General features: G+C 45.3%; 1 protein-coding gene across 4 annotated transcripts; it reads left to right on the top strand.

The window, feature by feature from the left end:
• The first annotated feature begins 5952 nt into the window (after positions 1-5952).
• CCNE2 (cyclin E2) lies at positions 5953-19568 on the top strand. 4 transcript variants are annotated; one of them, XM_039706169.1, is made up of 12 exons: positions 5953-6086; positions 7750-7788; positions 7884-7992; positions 8172-8231; positions 10090-10241; positions 11947-12082; positions 14062-14208; positions 15389-15484; positions 16217-16351; positions 17008-17119; positions 17771-17925; positions 18306-19568. In XM_039706169.1, exons 2-12 carry the CDS (start codon positions 7775-7777, stop codon positions 18405-18407), a joined length of 1218 nt encoding a protein of 405 aa, XP_039562103.1. In that variant the 5' UTR covers positions 5953-6086; positions 7750-7774; the 3' UTR covers positions 18408-19568. The 4 variants fall into 4 exon arrangements, with proteins under 4 accessions (XP_039562103.1, XP_039562104.1, XP_039562102.1 ...); XM_039706170.1 differs by having other exon boundaries at positions 5970-6104; XM_039706168.1 differs by lacking the exon at positions 5953-6086 and adding an exon at positions 6177-6308.

The following is a 19568-nucleotide window of genomic DNA, read 5'->3' as shown; positions in this document are numbered from 1 at the left end:
ATGATGGACCAAGGGGGTCTCAGTGCTCGGAGCTGGAGGACCATGGCTGTGAGAATGATCAAATCCCAGCTGACCCTGAACTTGTGCAGGATCTACTCCTCCAGCTGGATCCCTACAAATCCATAGGGCCTAATGAGATTCATCCAAGAATCCTCAAAGAATGAGCTGACGTAATTGCAAAACCTCTCTTGATGATTTTTGAACTGGCAATCTAGAGAGGTCCCAGCTGACTGGAAGCTGGTGAACATTGGCCCGAATTCAAGAAGGGCAAGAAGGGGAACCCTGGAAAATACAGGCCTGTCTGTCCCACTTTAGTGCTGGTAAAATCATGGAAAAGATTATTCTGGGAGGTACTGAAAAACACTTTGAGGTCAACACAGTCATTGGTCACAGCCAGCACAGCTTTATGAGGAAAGAGATCTGCTTATCAAACCTGATTTCCTTCTGTAACAGGGTAACCCACCCAGCTGATCTAGGAAAGCCTTTTTTGGACTTCAGCAAAGCTTTCCATACTGTCTCTCTCAGGATCCCTCTGGTCAAAATGTCCAGTACACAGCTGGATAAACACATCGTGCAATGGGTGAGCAGCTGGCTCAGGGATCAGGCACAAGGGGTTACAGTGAATGGGGTGACACTAGGCTGGGACATGTCACTCGTGGGGTTCTGCAGGGCCCCATCCTCAGCCCAGTTCTCTTCAACAACTTTATTAACAACTTGGACACAGTGCTTAAAGAAATCTTAAGTAAGTTTATTGAGGACACCAAACTGGGAGGAGCTGTTGACTCCCTTGGGGACAGGGAGGCCCTACAGAGAGAACTCAACTAGAGAGATGGGCAATCACCAACAGTATGTAGTTTAACAAGGACAAGTGCCATATTCTGCATGTGGGGTGGGGCAACTCAATGTAAAGACAGACTGGGGAAAGAGAGACTGGAGAGCAGCACCACAGAAAGGGACCTGGGGGTCCTGGTCAGTGGAAAGTTGAATGGGAGTCAGCAGTGCCCTGGCAGCCAGGAGGGCCCACCCTGTCCTGGGGGGCATCAGGCACAGCATGGCCAGCAGGGCAAGGGAGGGGATTGTCCTGCTCTGCTCTGCACTGGGGAGGCCTCACCTCAAGTGCTGGGGGCAGTTTTGGGCGCCACAACATAAAGAAGACATTAAACTACTAGAGAGTGTCCAAAGGAGCACCATAAGGATGGTGGAGGGTCTGTAGGAGAACCCTTATTAGGAGTAGCTGAGGTGGGTTTGTTCAGCCTGGAGGAGACTGAGGGGAGACCTCAACATCCTCATGAGGGGAGGCAGAGGGGTGGAACTGATCTCTTCACTCTCATGACCAGTGGCAGGACCCAAGGGAACAGCATGAAGCTGAGTCAGGAGGTTTAGGCTGGATATCAGAAAAATTCTGGTTCTTCACCCAGAGGGTAGAGAACATTGAAACAGACTCCTCAGGGAAGTGTCACAGCACCAAGCCCGACACAGTTCAAGAGTTGTTTAAACAATGCTCTCAGGCACTCAGTGTGATTGTTGGGGTGTCCTGGGCAGGGCCAGTAGTGGGACTCTATGATCTGGATGATTCCTACTCGGCATAGTCTATGATTCTATGACAGCAGCTGAACATGAACCACCATGCTCTTTCATGAACCACAGGTGCTCCTTCTCACTGGAGAGACACTATCCCTACTGGGATGTGACTGTGGGCTTTGCTCAGGAGGTTAAGTGTAAGAATTGTTCTTTAAAACAATTTGGTGTGTTCACAGCTGGAGTTTAAATCTTTATGTACAGGAAAGCCTATGGGTCTCTGACAAGAATATGAGTTCTCATGGATACAAATAAAGTGCCTTCAGCATAAAAGGGCTTTCAGCGCAAGAGAATGTTTTTTTTCCAAGCTTCCTTCTGATAAGAAAGGTGCATGATCTCAAAAAGAAAGAGAGAAAGAGGCTACTAACAAGAGCCAGAAGGATATGGTTCATTGGTTTCCTTTCTAACTGCTGTGAAGTGACAGCATCTGCCTTCTGAATGTAAGTTTAAAAGGCTGGCGACTCTGACTCCCCACCTCCTTTAAAAGTGTGCCTTCAAAAACTTAATTCAAAGAGGAAATCCTTGTATCATGCTATACTGTTCAAGGCTTGACACTGTAAATTGTAAGGGAACTAGTAACTTATTCTTGATCTCTATTTGAGTTTTCTTCCTCTGTTATTAAAATAATTCTTAGTTATTATAATTTAGTTAAAACTCTTAGTTTGGATGTCTTAAGCTGGTTTGATTGTCATACAAGCTGCTTATCAATAGCTGGTCTTTGCTCTCTGTTGCTGGTATTTGCCTTAGAAAGATATATTCATTTGCCTATGACTAAAGGTTTACTCTGCTATGTTTTAGCTAACAGGTTCTTAATAACTATAATGTGAGCTTCCTCCCCACCAAACCAGAAAAAACCCCAAAACCAAACAAATCACCAAATGAGTGCATCTTGTAGGGCCTTAAAAATACTCCTTTATGCATATTAAACTGCATCATGCCTTGTTTAAAAATAAAGAGGTTGTGAATATCTCTCTCACTGGAGATATTCAAGAGCTGTCTGGATGCAGTCCTGTGCCATGTGCTCTGGGATGGCTCTGCTTGAGCAGGGAGGCTGGGCCAGATGACCCTCTGTGCTCCCTTCCAACCTTGCCCATTTTGTGATTCTGTGAAAAGGTTTCTGAATGAAACAAGCAGGAAAGTAGAATATTGTAGGTTCTAATAGAAAACAAGAGGTTTTTAAACCTCAGGGTTTCAAACTGTCTCATGCTCAACATAAAAAAATACCTTTATAGAAGGGTGTAACTTCCTGCTAAAGCATTTTTCTTTAGGAGATATAAAGCTTTAATGGGGCTTTGTTTAGGCTATGTAGCTGGAGCCATAAATAACCTTAAAATTCCTCTTAAATACAGAGTTCATCCACAGAAGAGCTGGCCTTTCCCCTAACTACCTTACAGAACAGCTTTGACAAAATGGCTGTGCCTGAGAAGGACAAAGCCTGACAGCACAAGCAGATGACCATAGCAATACTACTGCAAGGTAGGAGGAAAATGGGGCATGATATTCCATGTTATTTTTGTGCCCAGATCACAGTGGAGCTGTGTGCAAATGTTCTAAAGAAATCCTGCTTCTTTCCTTGGGAAAACCAAACAGATTCAGAAACTCTCTGGCAGAAGAGTGGTATTGAGAACACAATAATTGGATTGATCCTCATAGCTTTAGATCTGTGAATTTTAGATCTTCTGTAGATTCCAGGGTCTTTCCAATAGATCCATAAAAAGATAACCAAGAAAAACAACCTCAGGTGTGTAAACTTGTAAGGAAGGCCTTAATACCTTCTCTGGAATATACCTACAAGTGATAACTGGAAAACAAAACAAAGCAAAAAACCCCAAAAAATCAAAACAAAACAAAAAAAAAAAGAAAACCACTACATATCTAAAAGGACTTGCCAAATCCCAACACAAACACTGCTCAGCAGTAGTATATTTCTAGAAGCTTAAAAAAAATCTTCTTTTACATTTATCCTCCCTAAGGAGGCATCCACACAGTGAAAGAGAATGTACTATGTGTCAATCCACTTGGAAATGTCCCAGTGTGGATTAACCCACTTCAGCTTTATTGCCACATCAAAAGGTCAGTGTGTTAGCTTTCATTAAAACCATAATTTCATTGTCTGCTGCAGGATTCAATTGCACATTAGCTTCTGGGGGTTTGGTTTGGTTTGGTTAGTTGTTTTGTGGGATTTTTTTACTGATGAAAATTTATGGGAAAAGTTGCTGGCAGGATGAGGAATACTGATGGGACCTGGTGCGTATTCCACTACTGAATCAAAACCACAATGATGTGGCAGGTGACCTCACATCAAAAAGTCTAGAAAAATGAGCAGCACAATCATTACAGTTTTTGTGCTGAGACCTATTCATGGCCAACCTGACCCATTCGATTTTTAGCTACCATTCCCTTTACTTTATTCTCCTTTCACCATGTGCCATGGAATTTATTCCTGATGTACTAAACCCACTTTGCTGTGTGGAGCCCGGTTGCCAACAAACCCTAATCAGGCATCTCTGAAGGTTAGAGGTGTTTTAGGGAAAAATGTTAACTTGTCTCTCTTTTCTTGCTAGCTGAAGTTTCAATTGTTTTTAACAAATTATCTACGGTAGTATTTCAACTTCAGTAAGTCAGCTAAAGGCAGGAGGTCAGTTAGATCAAGTTTGCCCAAATTCAGGGGACCACCTTTTCTCTGTAGTCAGTGGAGTAGCAGATGAACTTCCAGACAGCAGGATGCATCTTGCTGGTGGATTTCAGTGGAAGTCAACTAAAAGAGATACCTGCATGTCTACTGCAGGCATCCTCAACTATTATGTGGGTCAGATTTCTTGCAATGAGCTGATGCAATATATTCAGTTGACAAAAGCTTAAAACAAATTATCTACGGTAGTATTTCAACTTCAGTAAGTCAGCTAAAGGCAGGAGGTCAGTTAGATCAAGTTTGCCCAAATTCAGGGGACCACCTTTTCTCTGCAGTCAGCGGAGTAGGAGATGAACTTCCAGACAGTAGGATGCATCTTGCTGGTGGATTTCAGTGGAAGTCAACTAAAAGAGATACCTGCATGTCTACTGCAGGCATCCTCAACTATTATGTGGGTCAGATTTCTTGCAATGAGCTGATGCAATATATTCAGTTGACAAAAGATTGTTTAAATGACAGTGAGTTTTGGGCTTGTTGGCATTCCTTTTGAGCCACAGCTAGCAGATTTTCTTCGTGACAAGGTCTAGAACAGACATTTTGCAGAGCTGAGGTGGCTGGCTGGCTGCAATGTCCATCTTGCACATGTCAGTGCTTTACTTGAGGTTTGCAGGAATTGTTGGCCTCACTTGATCAGGTGCTGTAAGGACACACAGCTGAGAGAAGGCCCTTGGTGCCCAAAACTTGGGATCTGTTAAACTGCTGTCAGTGACCCTGCTGTGACATCCCTGCCTTGGTGGGCTGCACTGCTTTTTCTCTTGCCTTTTAAAATGGCAAAGCTACCAGAGGATAAGCACCTGGTGATTGTGTTTATTTATTATAATACATACTTGGAGGCAAAACCCATGCTTACTCTCTAATAATGTTACACTTGGGAAAAGAGAAATAAGAAGAAAAAAGAAGATGTGGATTTACTCGAAGGCAGGCATGGCTTCTCTTTGTGCTGCTTTGCAGGACATGTGCTCAGCACTGCGAGAAAGTGCCAGTTGTTCCTTATCAGCAAAATGGCTGTGGGTGCCCGGCACTGGGTGTTTTAAAGAAAAGTGTCTGCTTACAGCATTGCTAGGTACGTGGTGCTGTGGGGTTTGGTTGCTTTTGGGGTAGTATGGCTTTTTTGTTGGTTTTTTTTTTGAATATGTATTAAGAAAGGTTCATGCAACCCTTGAGTGATCTTAACAAGAGGTGTGCTGGCCCTGAGGGTAAGCTTCAGCATCATCTGCTGGAGAAGGGCATTGCAGGGTGGGCCCTGCTGCCCTTGGACGCGGCGGGACTTAACAAGAGGTGTGCTGGCCCTGAGGGTAAGCTTCAGCATCATCTGTTGGAGAAGGGCATTGCAGGGTGGGCGCTCCTGCAGCGGGCCCTGCTGCCCTGAGGGGCAGCTGGAAGGTGTGGAAAGCTGCTCTGTAGGGAACAGGGCTTGTTCACATGATGTCATGGAGGCTGTGCTTGGGGGAGGCCTGTCTTCAGCTGGCACAGAATCACAGGAATATTTGGTTGGAAAAGACCTTTGGGATCATCTAGTCCAACCTCTGAACAAACACCACCATGTCAACTAGGCCATGGCACTAAGTGCCAAATCCAGTCTTTCCTTAAACACCTCCAGGGATGGTGACTCCACCACCTCCCTGGACAGTCCATTCCAATGTCTAATCACCTTTTCTGTGAAGAAATTGGGCGGGCGGGCCGAGCCCCGCCGGGCGCGCGGGACGGCCGGCCGAGCCGCCGCTGTCTCGGCGGGGCCCGGGGTCCGATGGAGCGGTCCGGAGCGGGGTGATGGTGCCGGGGGAGCCTCCCGCCAGCGGAGCCGGGCGGCGGAGAGGTGCCGGACGGCGGAGAGGTGCCGGGGCAGCGGGCGGCGGCAGCGATGGCAGCGCTCCTGCCGGCTCTGCCTGCCGGCTCTGCCGGACGGGCGGGGGAGCCGCCTGCCGCCCTCGCACATGCGCAGCGCGGGCCCGGCCGCGCTATATAGCGGGTTGGCGCCGGCGCCAGCTGAGCAGCGCGGCCCGGGCGGCAGCGGCGGAGGTGCGCGGGGGTCCCGCCGGTGAGCACGGGGGCTGGCTGGGCGGGCGATGGTAATAATAATAATGATGGCGTTAATAATGATGGTTATGATGGCATCGGTGATGATGGTAGTGATGGTTATGGTAGCGGTGGCGGCGTTGAGGATGGCGGCAATGATAGTAGTGCTGGTGGCGGTACCGGCAGACACGGTGCCGGTGCTGGGGGTGTGAAGGGGGCACTGGCAGCCGTGACTGGGAGCGGTGAGAAGGGAGCGGTGGCCGGGAGTCGTGACCGGGAGCGGTGAGGCGGGCTGCCCGCCCGCCCGGGCAGCGTTTTGGAGGGAGAGTGGCTGAGGAGAGCCTGGGGGGAGATGTCGCCGGGGGGGACCCCATCCGCAGGGAGCGGGGAGTAGCGATGGCCCGGACGGGCATCCCCGCAGGGAGCAGTGCGGTGGACCGGGGTACCGGCGGGATCCCGCCATCGGCTGCCCCCCGCCCCACCGCCGAGAGCCCCGCGGGAGGCGGGCTGCCCGGTTTTGGAGGGAGCCCGGCGCGCTGGGGGCGGGGATGCCGGCCGAGCAGCTTGGCGGGCTGACCCCGACCGCCCGCCTGCGCCGCACCCCGGCGGGACCCGGCTGCCCGCCCTGGCCCTTGGAGCCGGGTGCTTGTGGGGACATCCCCTCACAGCCCCGGTCCTGCACTGGGGGGTCCCGCTGAGGGGTGTCCCGGCGGGGGGTGGGTGTCCCCGCGTGTGAGGCGCCGTCCCGGCAGCCCCTTCCTTCCCCCTCAGGTTTTGGAGGGAGCCGCGCTCTCCGCCGGGCGGGAGCGCGGGTGGGGGGGCGGGGCGGCGGTCCTGTCCCTCCCGCGTCCCCTCAGCACCCTCGGGAGCGGTGGGTGTCGGATCGGCCCTTCGGGAGCCGAGGGCGGGCGCCGGCGGTGCCCCCAGCCCAGCCTGACCCCGGCACAGGCCGCCGCCGCCGCCTCCCCGCTCGCTGGAAATTGGCGCGGAACCGGCGCGGCGGGAGCGCGGGCGGCGGCGCCCGGCCCATCGCGGCCCCGCCATCCCGGCAGGTGTGGGGGCATCGCCCCTGAGGGAACGGCAGCGTCCGAACGTGTGTCGGGGTGGGTGCCTGGAATGGAGGGTGTGGGGGGACTAGAGGGGTCACAGCCCCCGGGACTCCCCGCATCCTCTTGTGTGGGAAATGTCCCTTTACAGCTTCCCTGCCCCCACCCCCAGGCAGCCTGAGCTGCACTGCTGGCATACCTGGGCACCCTGCAGCAGGACATGGAGCCGCGTGTGCTTATATACCACAATCACACTCTGCTTGGGCATTCCTCAGGCCAGTGGAATACTTGTGCCCTTCTGTTTGAGCTGTGTGAACCATGCTGCTCTTTGTGATGGATTCATGACACAAAGTAGGGAACTTGGTTCTAATTTTGTGAGGACGCACTAACTGAGCTTATCCCATTACTTTGATCTAGGTAGAGATCTTATAGTCCAAAGAAGATGTCAAGGCGCAGGTAAGCTGTTAGCATTGTACTAAGAGTATCTGTATTAATCTAACAACTGCTGCTTTCCTGGTGACTAATGTCTTTTTCCTCTTTGCTCTTTACAGTAGCCGTTTGCAGGCCAAACAGCAGCAGCCACTGTCCTGTCCAGAAGAGGCTCCACAAGAACTGCAAGCACTAGATTATCTCCAGACCAGAAAAAGGAGAACAGCAGAGGTGAGCAATTTGAGCAACTTGGAAAGCTGGATGATACTGAAAGCTCTCCAGTGTGTTTGGATGGAATAATCTTTACTTTGCCAAGTTACAAAGTGGGGCAGGGGCAGCAAGAGTTTTTCTGAGCTTTAGGAGGGTGTGCTGGTCACTGTCAGTGTATTGATGTGTGTCTCTCTTTTCAGCAAGAGATTAAGAAAAGAGAAGATGGAAAAATTGCAAGAAAACATCAATATGAAATCAAGGTAATTCAGTTGTTAATGCCATTTCAGACTAGGTAAGGGAGTCTGGTTTGTGTTGGTGGGTGTGAAGTCATGCATTCCACACCAGCAAGTATTGAATAGGGGAAATTTGTATTTTTAGATATTAGAAACTATGGGAACTTAGCGCCTTTTTATCTGTTTTTACACATGACTTGGTTGCAGATAAAAGATCCTTCAATGTAAAAGCCACTGCAGAGTAAGATTAGGTGAAAAAAAGAGAATGACCCCAGATATTTCAGAACAATTCCATATACAGAGCAGGCCTAGAGGCAAGTCTAAACAAGATCACTGCACTTGTTTTAACTTTAGGTGTGGTTTCATGGCCATTTAGTTAAGATTCATAACCATGCAGGCCATCTTTACTTTCATTTAACACTTCTTTTGATTATTTAAATGAGTTTAGGAATGTGTTTTCACTAACACGGGAAGCTCTTAAAACTGGCAGACCTTATGGTTTTCTACTGTAAAGCAGATTAGTAAAATATCATAACTCTCTTTCAAACCATATTGTTTATAATTATTCTGTGTGTGAAGTAAATGAGACTAACAGCTATGGTGAAGCAAAACTCTTCTGATTGTGATGTTTGCTTTGTAAATCTTGAGTAGGGAAATATGTCGCATAAGTACATCAGCTGTACCTGGGGTGAAACTGAAGTGTTAAGTGTTAGAAATTTGCTGAAAGGGGGAAATCCTGCTTCCCTGTCCCTTCTTCCTTCATAGCTGCCCGTGCACTCCATCCCCTGCCTTGCTCTGTTCTTTGAACAAAGCAGTAGGCAGGTTCATCTTGCTAATTTGGCATTAGAAAATAAGCTAAAGTTCTGCCAGGTTAGTGAGTTAAATCAACCCAGCAGAGGGTCTGACAAGTATTGAGGTGGAACTTGGGCAGCCACAGGGGAGAAGAGAGGTGTAGGACCTTCCTTTTCTCTTGGTTGTGTGCATTAAGGTCAGTTCTGCTGGAGTATATGACTTCACTCTTGGGGTATTTCAGTCTGGCTAGAAATAAGTTTAGGTATACTAAGGAATCCTGTGTAGCTGATCTTGCAAGTCAGCTGTATAGGAAAAGCTTCTGTGTCCAGGGACAGGTGTTACCATTTTTTGTGAATGGGTTTCCCTCTCAACTCCACAGGGAATAATTGAAGTTCTGTGACACCATTTTGAAGGCTGTCAGCCATTACAGCATTGCATGTGCTCCAGGGATTTGATACCTCCTTACTCCCATTGGTTACATACAACCAAATAAGCATTAGTGAAACAAGTTACAGTTAACTGAAGTCGTCTAGAATTCCTTCTCTGAGGCTTTCTGTGGGAATACCTTTGCAGACTTCTCATTTTGAGTCATTGCATCCCATATTGGGCATTGGCAAGCTGAGAGAGAGTTCACAGCTGCTGCTTGCTCAGTGGGTATCTAGCTCTGGAGCCGAGATGGGTGGCTCCTCTCTGGAGCACTAAACTGGAAGATAACAAGTTGCTGAATTTCCACTGAGAGACAGTAAAACCTCCACCCCCTCCTTTCTTTTCCCTCTGAATAGATAAGTAGATAGCTTAGTACAAAACCGAGTAGAAAGCTTGGTTTTGTGCTGTAACTGAGCTTCTCAAGCAATGGATAGGTTACTTGTGGCTTCATAAACTGCATGCAATTTATTTATATGTATTCTGTCTTGACTATGGAAGGTTTCGTTGGCATTTTTTTTTTCTTTCTTGGTTTTCAGTACTTGAATCAATGCTGAGATCTAGAAAGACTAATGTGCATTAAATATATTGTTGCTGTTACTGTAATCTACTCCTTACCTTTCTTGCTCTCATAGTAAACTCAGTATTTAAAAGGTACTTTATTTTGCAGAGTTGTTGGCCCCCCACGATAACAGGAGGCATCTCACCTTGCATAATTATTGAAACACCTCACAAAGAGTCAGTAACCACTGACTTCTCAAGATTCAAAAAATACAGATTCAGGAACCTCTTCATAAATCCATCACCTTTGCCAGAACTCAAGTAAGTTTAATAGGTGCAGTAATTGTTAATGTCTGAACTACTCTAATAAAATCTGGTTTATGCGCTTATGTAATACATACCTCTGCTTGAGTCCTCATCTCACAAAAGATTTGGTGTACAAGCAAAAGACAGAAGGTCTTGGGTTTGGTTGTTTGTATATTTTTTTCCCTGATCATATAAACACACAGACAGTTTTCACCTTCCAGAGCAGTCCTTTTATAACTTAACACTGGACACTAACTGGTTAAGAGGCATATAATAGTTAAACTAAACTTCTTTCAGTGCTTTTGGAACTGAGTGGTTAAAAATATTGAACAAAATTTTCTTAAAGAACTTAAGAATGTTGAAATAAACTTGTGGCAATATCACTGTGCAGGTAGCTGGCTAATGCAATGCAATGTGCTTGGTGCAGTCACTGTTCTAGACAGTTGCCCTTCTGCAGAGAGATAGCTTAGATTGGGGTGTGTAGGTAAGTATTCAGTTGCTGTTTGTATCAGCCTGGGGTTTAAGGAAAGAGGTGGTAAATTTACTGCAATGTGTTAAGGAAGACTTCTGCCAAGGTGAATGACAAGAGAAGCAGAACTAAGAGAACCTTTCTATAGCTGGTGATTTTTTTGTGCTGGCCCAAACTGGATCAGAACTTCAAGATGCTGCCAGGTGATGCTTTACCTCAAATCCCTGTTCAGATACAGAGTTCCATGCAAGGTGTTTAATCCTGTTGTTGGCAGGCATCTGGTAAAGCTGAGCTCCATCCTTTCTGATTAGCTGAATTAGCTGAGGATAATTTACATCTCCTGCATTCTCCATCCTTCCCTAACTGCTGTAAGATGATCATAACTAATTTCTCAATGCCTGTCTGCTTAAATGGAGAGAGCTGTGAATTAAACAGGCAAATACCTCCCCAGCTTCTAACTTATGAGGGCAACAGAATGAAACTGACCTGGGTTAAAATGTGTAGGAAATATCGGTGATCAGCTCTGTCTCTCTGCTTCTTCTTGGGGAAAGGTAAATACATGACTCCAAAAATTTCAGTAGGAAATTATAATTTCATTGGTTAACATGCTTAGTACCTGCAGGATGAGACATGCATCTAAGAAAAAGCCCATATGGATTGATAGTAACAGTTACAAATAAAGCCATATTGATCATATAGGCATCATCTTCCCAAACAGATTGGAGCACTTATAAATTATAAGTTAGCATTAAAGAAGAACACATTTTTCTCTAAACAGCATGCTTCTGAGCCTTGGAGTAAGCTAGAAAATATAGGGATGGATGAGTGACTTTTAAACACTATCTCCAGTTTTTCTCAAGCTAAACTGGGCAACTTATGTATGTTTTGTGTTTCTTGAGGAGGAGTATATTGTCCTTTTTTAGGGGGAGGATTTTATCTTGCTCTCTGAACAGCTACCAAACCAGGCAAAATAGGGAACTCAAGTTGCACATGCAGCTTTGAGAGGCACATGTTCAGTTTTACTGCCTGTTCTGTAGAACTGGGCTTGTTGGTGATCTTGGTGAGCTGCTGTTGTGGTGATGTAAAATGTTCCAGATACTCCTGCAGTTTTCCAAATACTGTAAGGATCTTATAGTATGTGGAATTTTTGTTTTTGAATGTCTGTAAATGATAATGTGGTTTGGTTTTTTGTTTCTGTTTTTGTGAATTGTGTATATACTTTATAATCCTTTGTGTAACTTTATTCCATAGCTGGGGAAATTCCAAAGATGTCTGGCTCAACATCCTGACGAAGGAAAACAGATATGCTCACTGCAAACACTTCACATCACTACATTCTAGTTTGCAACCTCACATGAGATCGATACTGCTAGACTGGCTCTTAGAGGTGTGTATCTTTACTTACTTTGCCATGTGTTATGCCTGTGAAGATCTAATAGGAGCATGTACAGTTATAAAAAAATGGCAGAGCTATTTTGCAACAGACCGAGTGACTGCTTTTGAGCCTCTTGGTGAGCTACATCCAGGCCTTCCCAGGCAGGAGGCACTGAACTTTCCCCCCTAGGACAGTAAGCAGCAGCGTTTAACTTTTGTTCATGGGACCCTACATCCTGCAAGGGAGAGAAATCTGGTTTTGAGACATTTGTATTGAATTTATGGATCTCTAACTTGTGGAGTAGACTGTATCTAAGCCTTGAGAAAACTGCATCTGTTGAGGATTTATGACCCTGACCATGTCAAGAGCTCTTGAGTGTCAGCCCATGATGCTATTTTCTGATTTCATAGCGAATTTTCACTTTTATCATAGGAAGAGAGCAGACTATATCAGTGGCTGACAGGTAAAGGTTCTTCATACAGACAGCTTCTTATGTGAAAAGGTTACAAATAAATCATATATTAGCAAGGAATTTCAAGAAAAATGAAAGATTTTTTTTATACACTCTGAATAAAAAAACTATTCCAATTGTGTGCTTCATTAGTTCCTCTAATGTGGAATTTACATGTCACCATTAAATTAATTTGTTGCCTTTTTTTTAATCTTGAATTAGGAAATCATGCAACTTCCTAACAAAAATATCAACAAGGGCATTGCTTTTGTCCAGCTCAGTGGTTCTATATGGCAGAGTGGATTTAAATCCCAGCAACTCTGAGACCTCTTCAGTAGTTCCTAATAACCTTCTGTAACATTATAACAGATACTGCTTAACATGGCCAAGTGTTATGTTTGGGAAATACACTTCTATAGAAACTCTGCCATTTATTTATGGGCAGGCCTGGTCTGTGCAGTTTTAGTTCTGAATCTTCTTTGGAGTAGTCGTTAATAGTATCAGAGTAACATCAATTATCAGGTTTAAAAGAGTGGGGCTGTGCTATTTCTGCCAATCAGTTGCATTTTTGGTGGTCAGGAAGGCCTTTAATTTGCTAATGAGCTTCCAGCCTTATCTTGGGAAATAGCTTTTAGTAGCGAGGTTTTATTCTGACTTTGTATCCAAGTAAAATAATGAAGTGGCTGGGATCTATTTCTTGGATATTCTTGTTCTTTACTGCATGTAGATTGTAAGTAATTAATAGATACCTAACTGCTTTCTAGTTGTGAAAGGGCATGGAGTTGCAGATGAGCTGGATATGTGGTAGCCCCTCCCAGTTCAATTAGAGATTAGATGAAAAAGTAGGGCTCAGTCTAAGATCTCCAGGTCCGGGCACTCTCCTTTCTTTTTTTTGTTGAACTGGCATTTGAAACACTTTGATACAATGCGAGTATTAAAAGTTCTCCCTGCCAGGGAAAGCAGCAATGGGATGGAGCAGATGGCGGCTCCTGCAGTTTTGTTCCTGCTTAGTGAGGCTGTTGGTGTGCCTGAGGGGCTGCAGGCAGTGCTCCTGGCCTGCCAGCACAGCCCCCTCCAGCAGGAGCTTCCAGGCTTCTCTGCTGTAGAGCCAAAGATTTTGATTTTTTAGTGGCTCTGCCCTGGGACAGACCTACTGGGAATTCAGCAGGGATTTGACTTCAGCTTGAGGCTTGAGAATATTCTTAATCGAGGTAATTAATGTGTGTAGGTGTTGCTGTTTTGTTGGGTTTTTTTCCTCAACAGGCTTTCTTCTTGCAGTGGAGAAATGGTTGCTATTTAATGTGGAAAAAGTATTTCTTGAAAGTCTGTTAGTACATCATAGGCAATTCACATTTAGGTGGGAGCATGGGAAATACCTTTTCCAATCCCATGCTAACCACTGCATCATACCATACCTTGGTATGTGAAGCTTTGTGTGTGCAAAAGATGAGCCTGCATTTTGCTATTAAAGCTTAAATACTCCAGTGTGTGTACACAGAGTTTTGTAACAGCAAACTTTTGGTTTTTTCCTCTGTTGTAGGTGTGTGAGGTGTATGCACTCCACCGGGAAACCTTCTACCTAGCTCAAGACTTCTTTGATAGATTCATGTTGACACAAAAGAACATTAACAAGAGCATGCTTCAGCTCATAGGAATTACCTCATTATTTATTGCCTCCAAACTTGAGGTAAGAAGCTCTGTTACAGGGAGGAGGATATTGAATTTGGAGTAACTAAAAAGACAGTGCTAACAATTATTTCATGTCTGAATCTTTTGAACTTGGGGGTGTATGTACAATGCTGAAGGTCAGAAGGGGAATTTCTTTTCTTTTCCTTCAGTTGTGCATTTGTCAGTCTCTTAGAGAGTAGTTTTTGTCCTCCCTTTCTCGAGCAGCAGGGAAGGAGACCACATAAACTTAAAAGGCATGCAAATGTGCTAGAAGTAGTTTTGTCTTGTCTTTTTCCAAATATACAGCAGCTGGCAAACAATCTCAGGAATGGGTGTGGGACTTGAACAAAACCAAGCCCAAGTCTCAAACTGCCTGTGCATCAGGCTGATACCCTTACAGTATCCTCCATTTAGTGGAGTGTGAGTCTGAAGTGCAGCAATGGTGATATTTACATTGTGTGCTGCATGCATGGGCCAAGAGCATACGTTTGGATAATGCATAGTGGGCTAGACTGACAAGAAAACTTGGGATTCAGTTGTTCCCCAGATCTCACTGTGGTTCCCAAAGCAAAGTGGTACACCACAAGCAGTCCCCTGTCCTAAGGAAGCGCGTGGGGCCATGGTGGTTGCAGAGCCAGCTGGGAGGGAGGCAGTTTTGCTGGCAAGCTCTCTTCTACTTACCAAACTATGGCTGGCCTCAGCTGGCATGACTGGCCTACCAAATTTCCTTGACCATCTCTGCACCATGGATTTTGACAGTTGCTGTGGCTGGTTGTGGGTTTTTCTCTAATTTTTTTAGCTTTTCTCTTTGTATTTTTATTTTTTTAAATTTATGCAGTTAACCTGTAGTAGTCAGCCATCTGTAGGAGAATTGGGATGATGTATGTTTTTACAGCATTGGAATGGCTGAGTAGAAAGATCTATAAATGAAAGGGTGTTCAGATTGCTTGGTCAGCATTTATTTTCCCAAAAGCTCAAAGAGTTGCAATAAGTCCATTGTATTGTACAACAGATACTAAAACCCAAATAGGTTATATGTCATCTCCTTATCCTGTAAGTTTCATGTCAGTTCATTTAATGAAAAAAGCACTCTTGTAGCATAAGAATGTCAATATGGACAGAAAAGTATTTCCCAGTATCTGCTCAGCCTTCCTTAGAACTATGGTATATACTCACCTTCATTTTCCCTCCCTTTAAAGGAAATCTACGCTCCTAAAATACAGGAATTTGCTTACGTCACCGATGGTGCTTGCAGTGAAGAAGATATTGTAAGAATGGAACTTATTATGTTAAAGGTAATAAGTTGCTGTGTTTGTAAGTGGTGGGTAAAAGACTCTCCAGCTGAGCCTTGTGTTTTAATGTCACTTATTTGCTTAGAAAGAGGAACCTGTCCCTGTTTCTGCACAATAGTGAAGCCTTTGTTGGGTGTGTGTGGACCTCTGACACCCCAGCTGGGATGCAATCCCTGACTGGTAGAAAAGGGCAGGTTTCTCATGCTTGTGTGAAGGTGAAAGCTCTCAGCAGTGCAGCCAGCCACAGGCAGGCTGGAAGGCTGTCACTGTAATGTACTGCACTTGCCAACCTCCCCTGCTGTCCAGGAACAGGGGCTTCTGGAGAGACAGGCAAACACTTCACACTGCTTGGTGCTCCTGTGTTGGAAAGGATCTGTCTTCACCAGCACAGGACTCTATACATTTGTTCTTCCTTAACAGATATGAGCTGCAGGTTCACACAGCTAGCCCAAAAGCTTGAGGAAATATTAATTTCCCAGCTTCTGAATGGAGAATACATATAAAATCTGACTGCATAGGTAAAAGGATACAGATTTGTGCTGATCCTAGCACAGCCTTTTAAAAAGCAGTGAGAATGCAACCTAAAAAGAATATTTGTACTTGAAATTGTAAGTAATTTTTAGTGTCTTTTAAGGGTATAGTGCAGTAATCTCAGGAGAGGTATAGGAAGAAATCAGAGCACAAAACTATTCTTGAATGGTTTAAGGCACTTAACTGTTTGTTAAATATTTGCAGGCTTTAAAATGGGAACTCTGTCCAGTGACAATTGTCTCTTGGCTGAACCTCTATCTTCAAGTGGATGCTCTGAAGGATGTTCCGAAAGTGCTGCTACCTCAGTATTCTCAGGAAAAATTCATTCAAATAGCCCAGGTAGGTAGTAAAATGCTGGAAGATGGTTCTTGGGGCAGTGGCAAGCACTGCTGAACATTACACCCTGAAAGCCACTTTGTCCTGACTCTTGCCTTGTTTCCCCCTTACCTGTTACTTTGTTAAGGAATGTGCAAGTTTGACTCCACCAAAGAAATTCAGTTTTGAGGACAATTACCCCTGTGTTTCTTGTCTCCCTGCTTTCACATACTTACAGACTTTCTGTACACTGGAAAAATAAAAAATCCATTTTATTTCTTCAGTTACTCCACCATTCTGTAAACAGTGGTGACAGCTCTGAGAGGAAGGTGGATAATTTCAGATTCTAGGCTGTTTTTACCTGTGCTGCTCTTCACAGTGTTTCTGTGTAATTGCCAAGAAGGCAGCCTGGGGAGTGTTTTGACTATTTTGGAAGAGCTGTGGTTCTGTTTGTATGGGCATGTGTTGTTCCCAGCCTCAGAGAGGCTTACTGAAGCTGGGTAGCTCAGTGGTGTAAATACTGCACCAGGCAGTGTTTAAATTGAAGCAACACCTTCCTGGAGCTCAGCCCTGTGCTGGGGCAGAGGCTGTAGGAGGACTGCTGTGTGCATAGCCCTCTCTGAGAGAGGATCATGCTGAAGTGTCAGCTTGTTAACATTTGTTACTCTTCATGTCCTCAGCTTTTAGACCTGTGTATTCTGGATGTGAATTCTTTGGACTTCCAGTACAGAACACTAGCTGCTGCAGCGCTCTGCCACTATACCTCAATCGAAATCGTTAAGAAAGCTTCAGGTAAGATGCCTCTGCAAAGCTTGGCCTTGTTGGGCAGGGAATTCCAGAAGCTGTCACAGACCCAAATCTGCTTAAGATGGTATTGGTTTACCAAGCTGCAAAGACCAAAATATACATGGATACTAAGATTTGTTCTGTGTGCTTCTTTTCCTTCTAATTTCACTTCCTACCACTGTTTCAGATGTTACAAAGACTCCGAAGAAGGAAATACCAGCAGTGCAGCTTTTGCTAAGGAATTGAAATATTGTTCTTGCTTTTGGGCTAATATTTGCTCTAAGACTGCCAGGTGTTTGGGGGATCATTAGCTATATCTTTGGCCACTTTTTCTCCTGAATTGTAGTTCTCAAGCTGTCATGCATGTCTGTCAGCAACACCCAGTGTGTTTTTATAGCATGACCCACATCTTGTGTTCAAGCCACAAGTCACTTCAGGCTCCCCTGGAAAGCAGCAACAACCCTTGTGACCTCCATTCACCCTCCAGCCACCACCCTTTTAAGTAACAAGCAATGGGAAACGTTGGCTGTTTCTGGGAGGATGTTTCTGAATTTTTATCTGCAGTATTATTTATTGTGTTTTTTAACTCATGGCCATATGGGAACACTGTGCAACTCCTTCATGATTTCTAAATATATTCCGTGTTTTACCCTTCAGGCTTAGACTGGGACAGCATTTCAGAGTGTGTACAATGGATGGTTCCTTTTGTGAATGTGGCAAAGAAGGTCCCTGTGAAGCTGAAGAACTTCAAGAAGGTTGCAGCGGAAGATCGACACAATATCCAGACCCACACAAATTACCTGGACATGCTGGTAAGTGGTTTGTGGATGTGCAGTTTGGGCAGCTGAGAGCTCTTTACACATCCCTTGTCCTGAGGCAGCTTTGAGTGGCCAAAGCACCTCCCTGCTCACACCTGGCCTGGCTCCCCTCGGTGAGTGAGTGCCCAAGCACCAGCGATGATATAATCAACACGTGCTTTACCCCAGCACTCCCAGGCCGTAAGCAAACACTTGCATTACCAGTACTGTAGAGCTGTTTGTAACTTTGTTATGCATTGTCACCTTAGTTTTGTCAGTATCCTAAGTGCTTAAATTGTGTGAGTGGTGTGAGGAGGCACTGCTGCCTCCTCCTGCCACAAAAAAGGAGACCTTGTCACAGGTATTAACTGTCGTCTTCTTACCCCAAAACACAGGAAGAAGTTAACAGTGCAGCAGTGTCTACTGCCCCAGGGCAGTTATCACCTGTGTCAACAGGAGGAATAATAACCCCTCCCAAAAGCACAGAGAAGAAATGAAATACAGTCACTTGTCATGAACAGATTCAGCAACAGGACTTGGTGCTTCAGAACAAGACCACACTAAAGGTGACTCATGCTCATTACTGCTATTAAAGATTTGGGCAGTAAATGACACAGCAGATGGAAACTGAGACCAGCATCCTCCTACAGACTTGACAAAAAGAGCTCAGCTGAGCATTGCACCCTGCTGTCACAAGAGCCTGGACCACTTTGGTCCATTCTGACATGAATTAATGGTGAGAACTGAATTCTTAACTTATGACTTTCAAGAACATTTTTAAATAGGGCTGGGTGGCAAGTCCATTCAGCATACATGGCAGACTTGCTTTAATGTGGGTTAGACAAGCAGGAGAGTATTGACAGCTTGTACCTATTCCCTCTTCTTGGCCCTTTTCCTGGTAAGGTCAGAGCTCACTCGTGTCAGTGCAGTATTCCAGAGGCCCGTGGGTAAGCAGTTCACCTCTCTGAAACCACTCTGCGCGTGCAGGACGGTGCAGCCAGCCTTGTATCAAACCCCAGCTCCACAGGAGGCTGATGTATTCAAGGCCCTTTAGGCCTGCCACGAACTTCAGTTTTAGTGTCTCACTGACCTCAGGTAACAGTACCAGCGAAGAACCTGCTGCTGCTGCAGCAACCCTAACTGGAAGAAGTACAGTCCCCAGCCACCCACTTGCAACAAGAGAAAAGCATGAGAACTGGAGAAGGTATGGAATAAAGGGAGCCGCAGGTACTCTACAACCACTCCCGTCATAGGAACAGTATTTTAAACTGTGGAGCTGTATGGCAGCAGTGTTTATAAACAGCATTAACTACTGTTTTCCTCAGAATATTCACTACCTCTGAGTCACTTCTGTGATGAAGGGCAGTACTGGGAAAGAAGGGTATCATTCCTCTTCCCTCTTTCATGATGCTCCAATCTGTGCTGCACACCCAGGGACAAGTGTTACATTACACTGAGCAGCCCACGACGCTGCACTAGAGCATCGAGTGCCACCCACATCCACATTACACTCACACCTTCACAAACTTGAATTAATGTCTTCTCAAACAAGCCATTGTGGAACTAGCTGCAGTTGCTTCCAGCCTTCTGTACAGTTTGTAAAAATAAGGGGTTTATTGTAAGATTTCATCTATTTCTAAGAAGAAAGATACTAGACT

This window comes from Passer montanus, unplaced genomic scaffold (assembly GCF_014805655.1).
Source record: "Passer montanus isolate IOZ18808 unplaced genomic scaffold, ASM1480565v1 scaffold19, whole genome shotgun sequence".
NCBI lineage: Eukaryota > Metazoa > Chordata > Aves > Passeriformes > Passeridae > Passer > Passer montanus.
The sequence above is the reverse complement of the archived record's forward strand: the minus strand, read 5'-3'. Positions and strand labels throughout refer to the sequence as shown.

Coding starts and splice junctions, on each gene's coding strand:
- CCNE2 (XM_039706169.1), top strand. Junction 10,242..11,946: donor TCACCTTTGCCAGAACTCAA/GTAAGTTTAATA, acceptor TTTATTCCATAG/CTGGGGAAATTCCAAAGATG. Junction 12,083..14,061: donor TGCTAGACTGGCTCTTAGAG/GTGTGTATCTTT, acceptor CCTCTGTTGTAG/GTGTGTGAGGTGTATGCACT.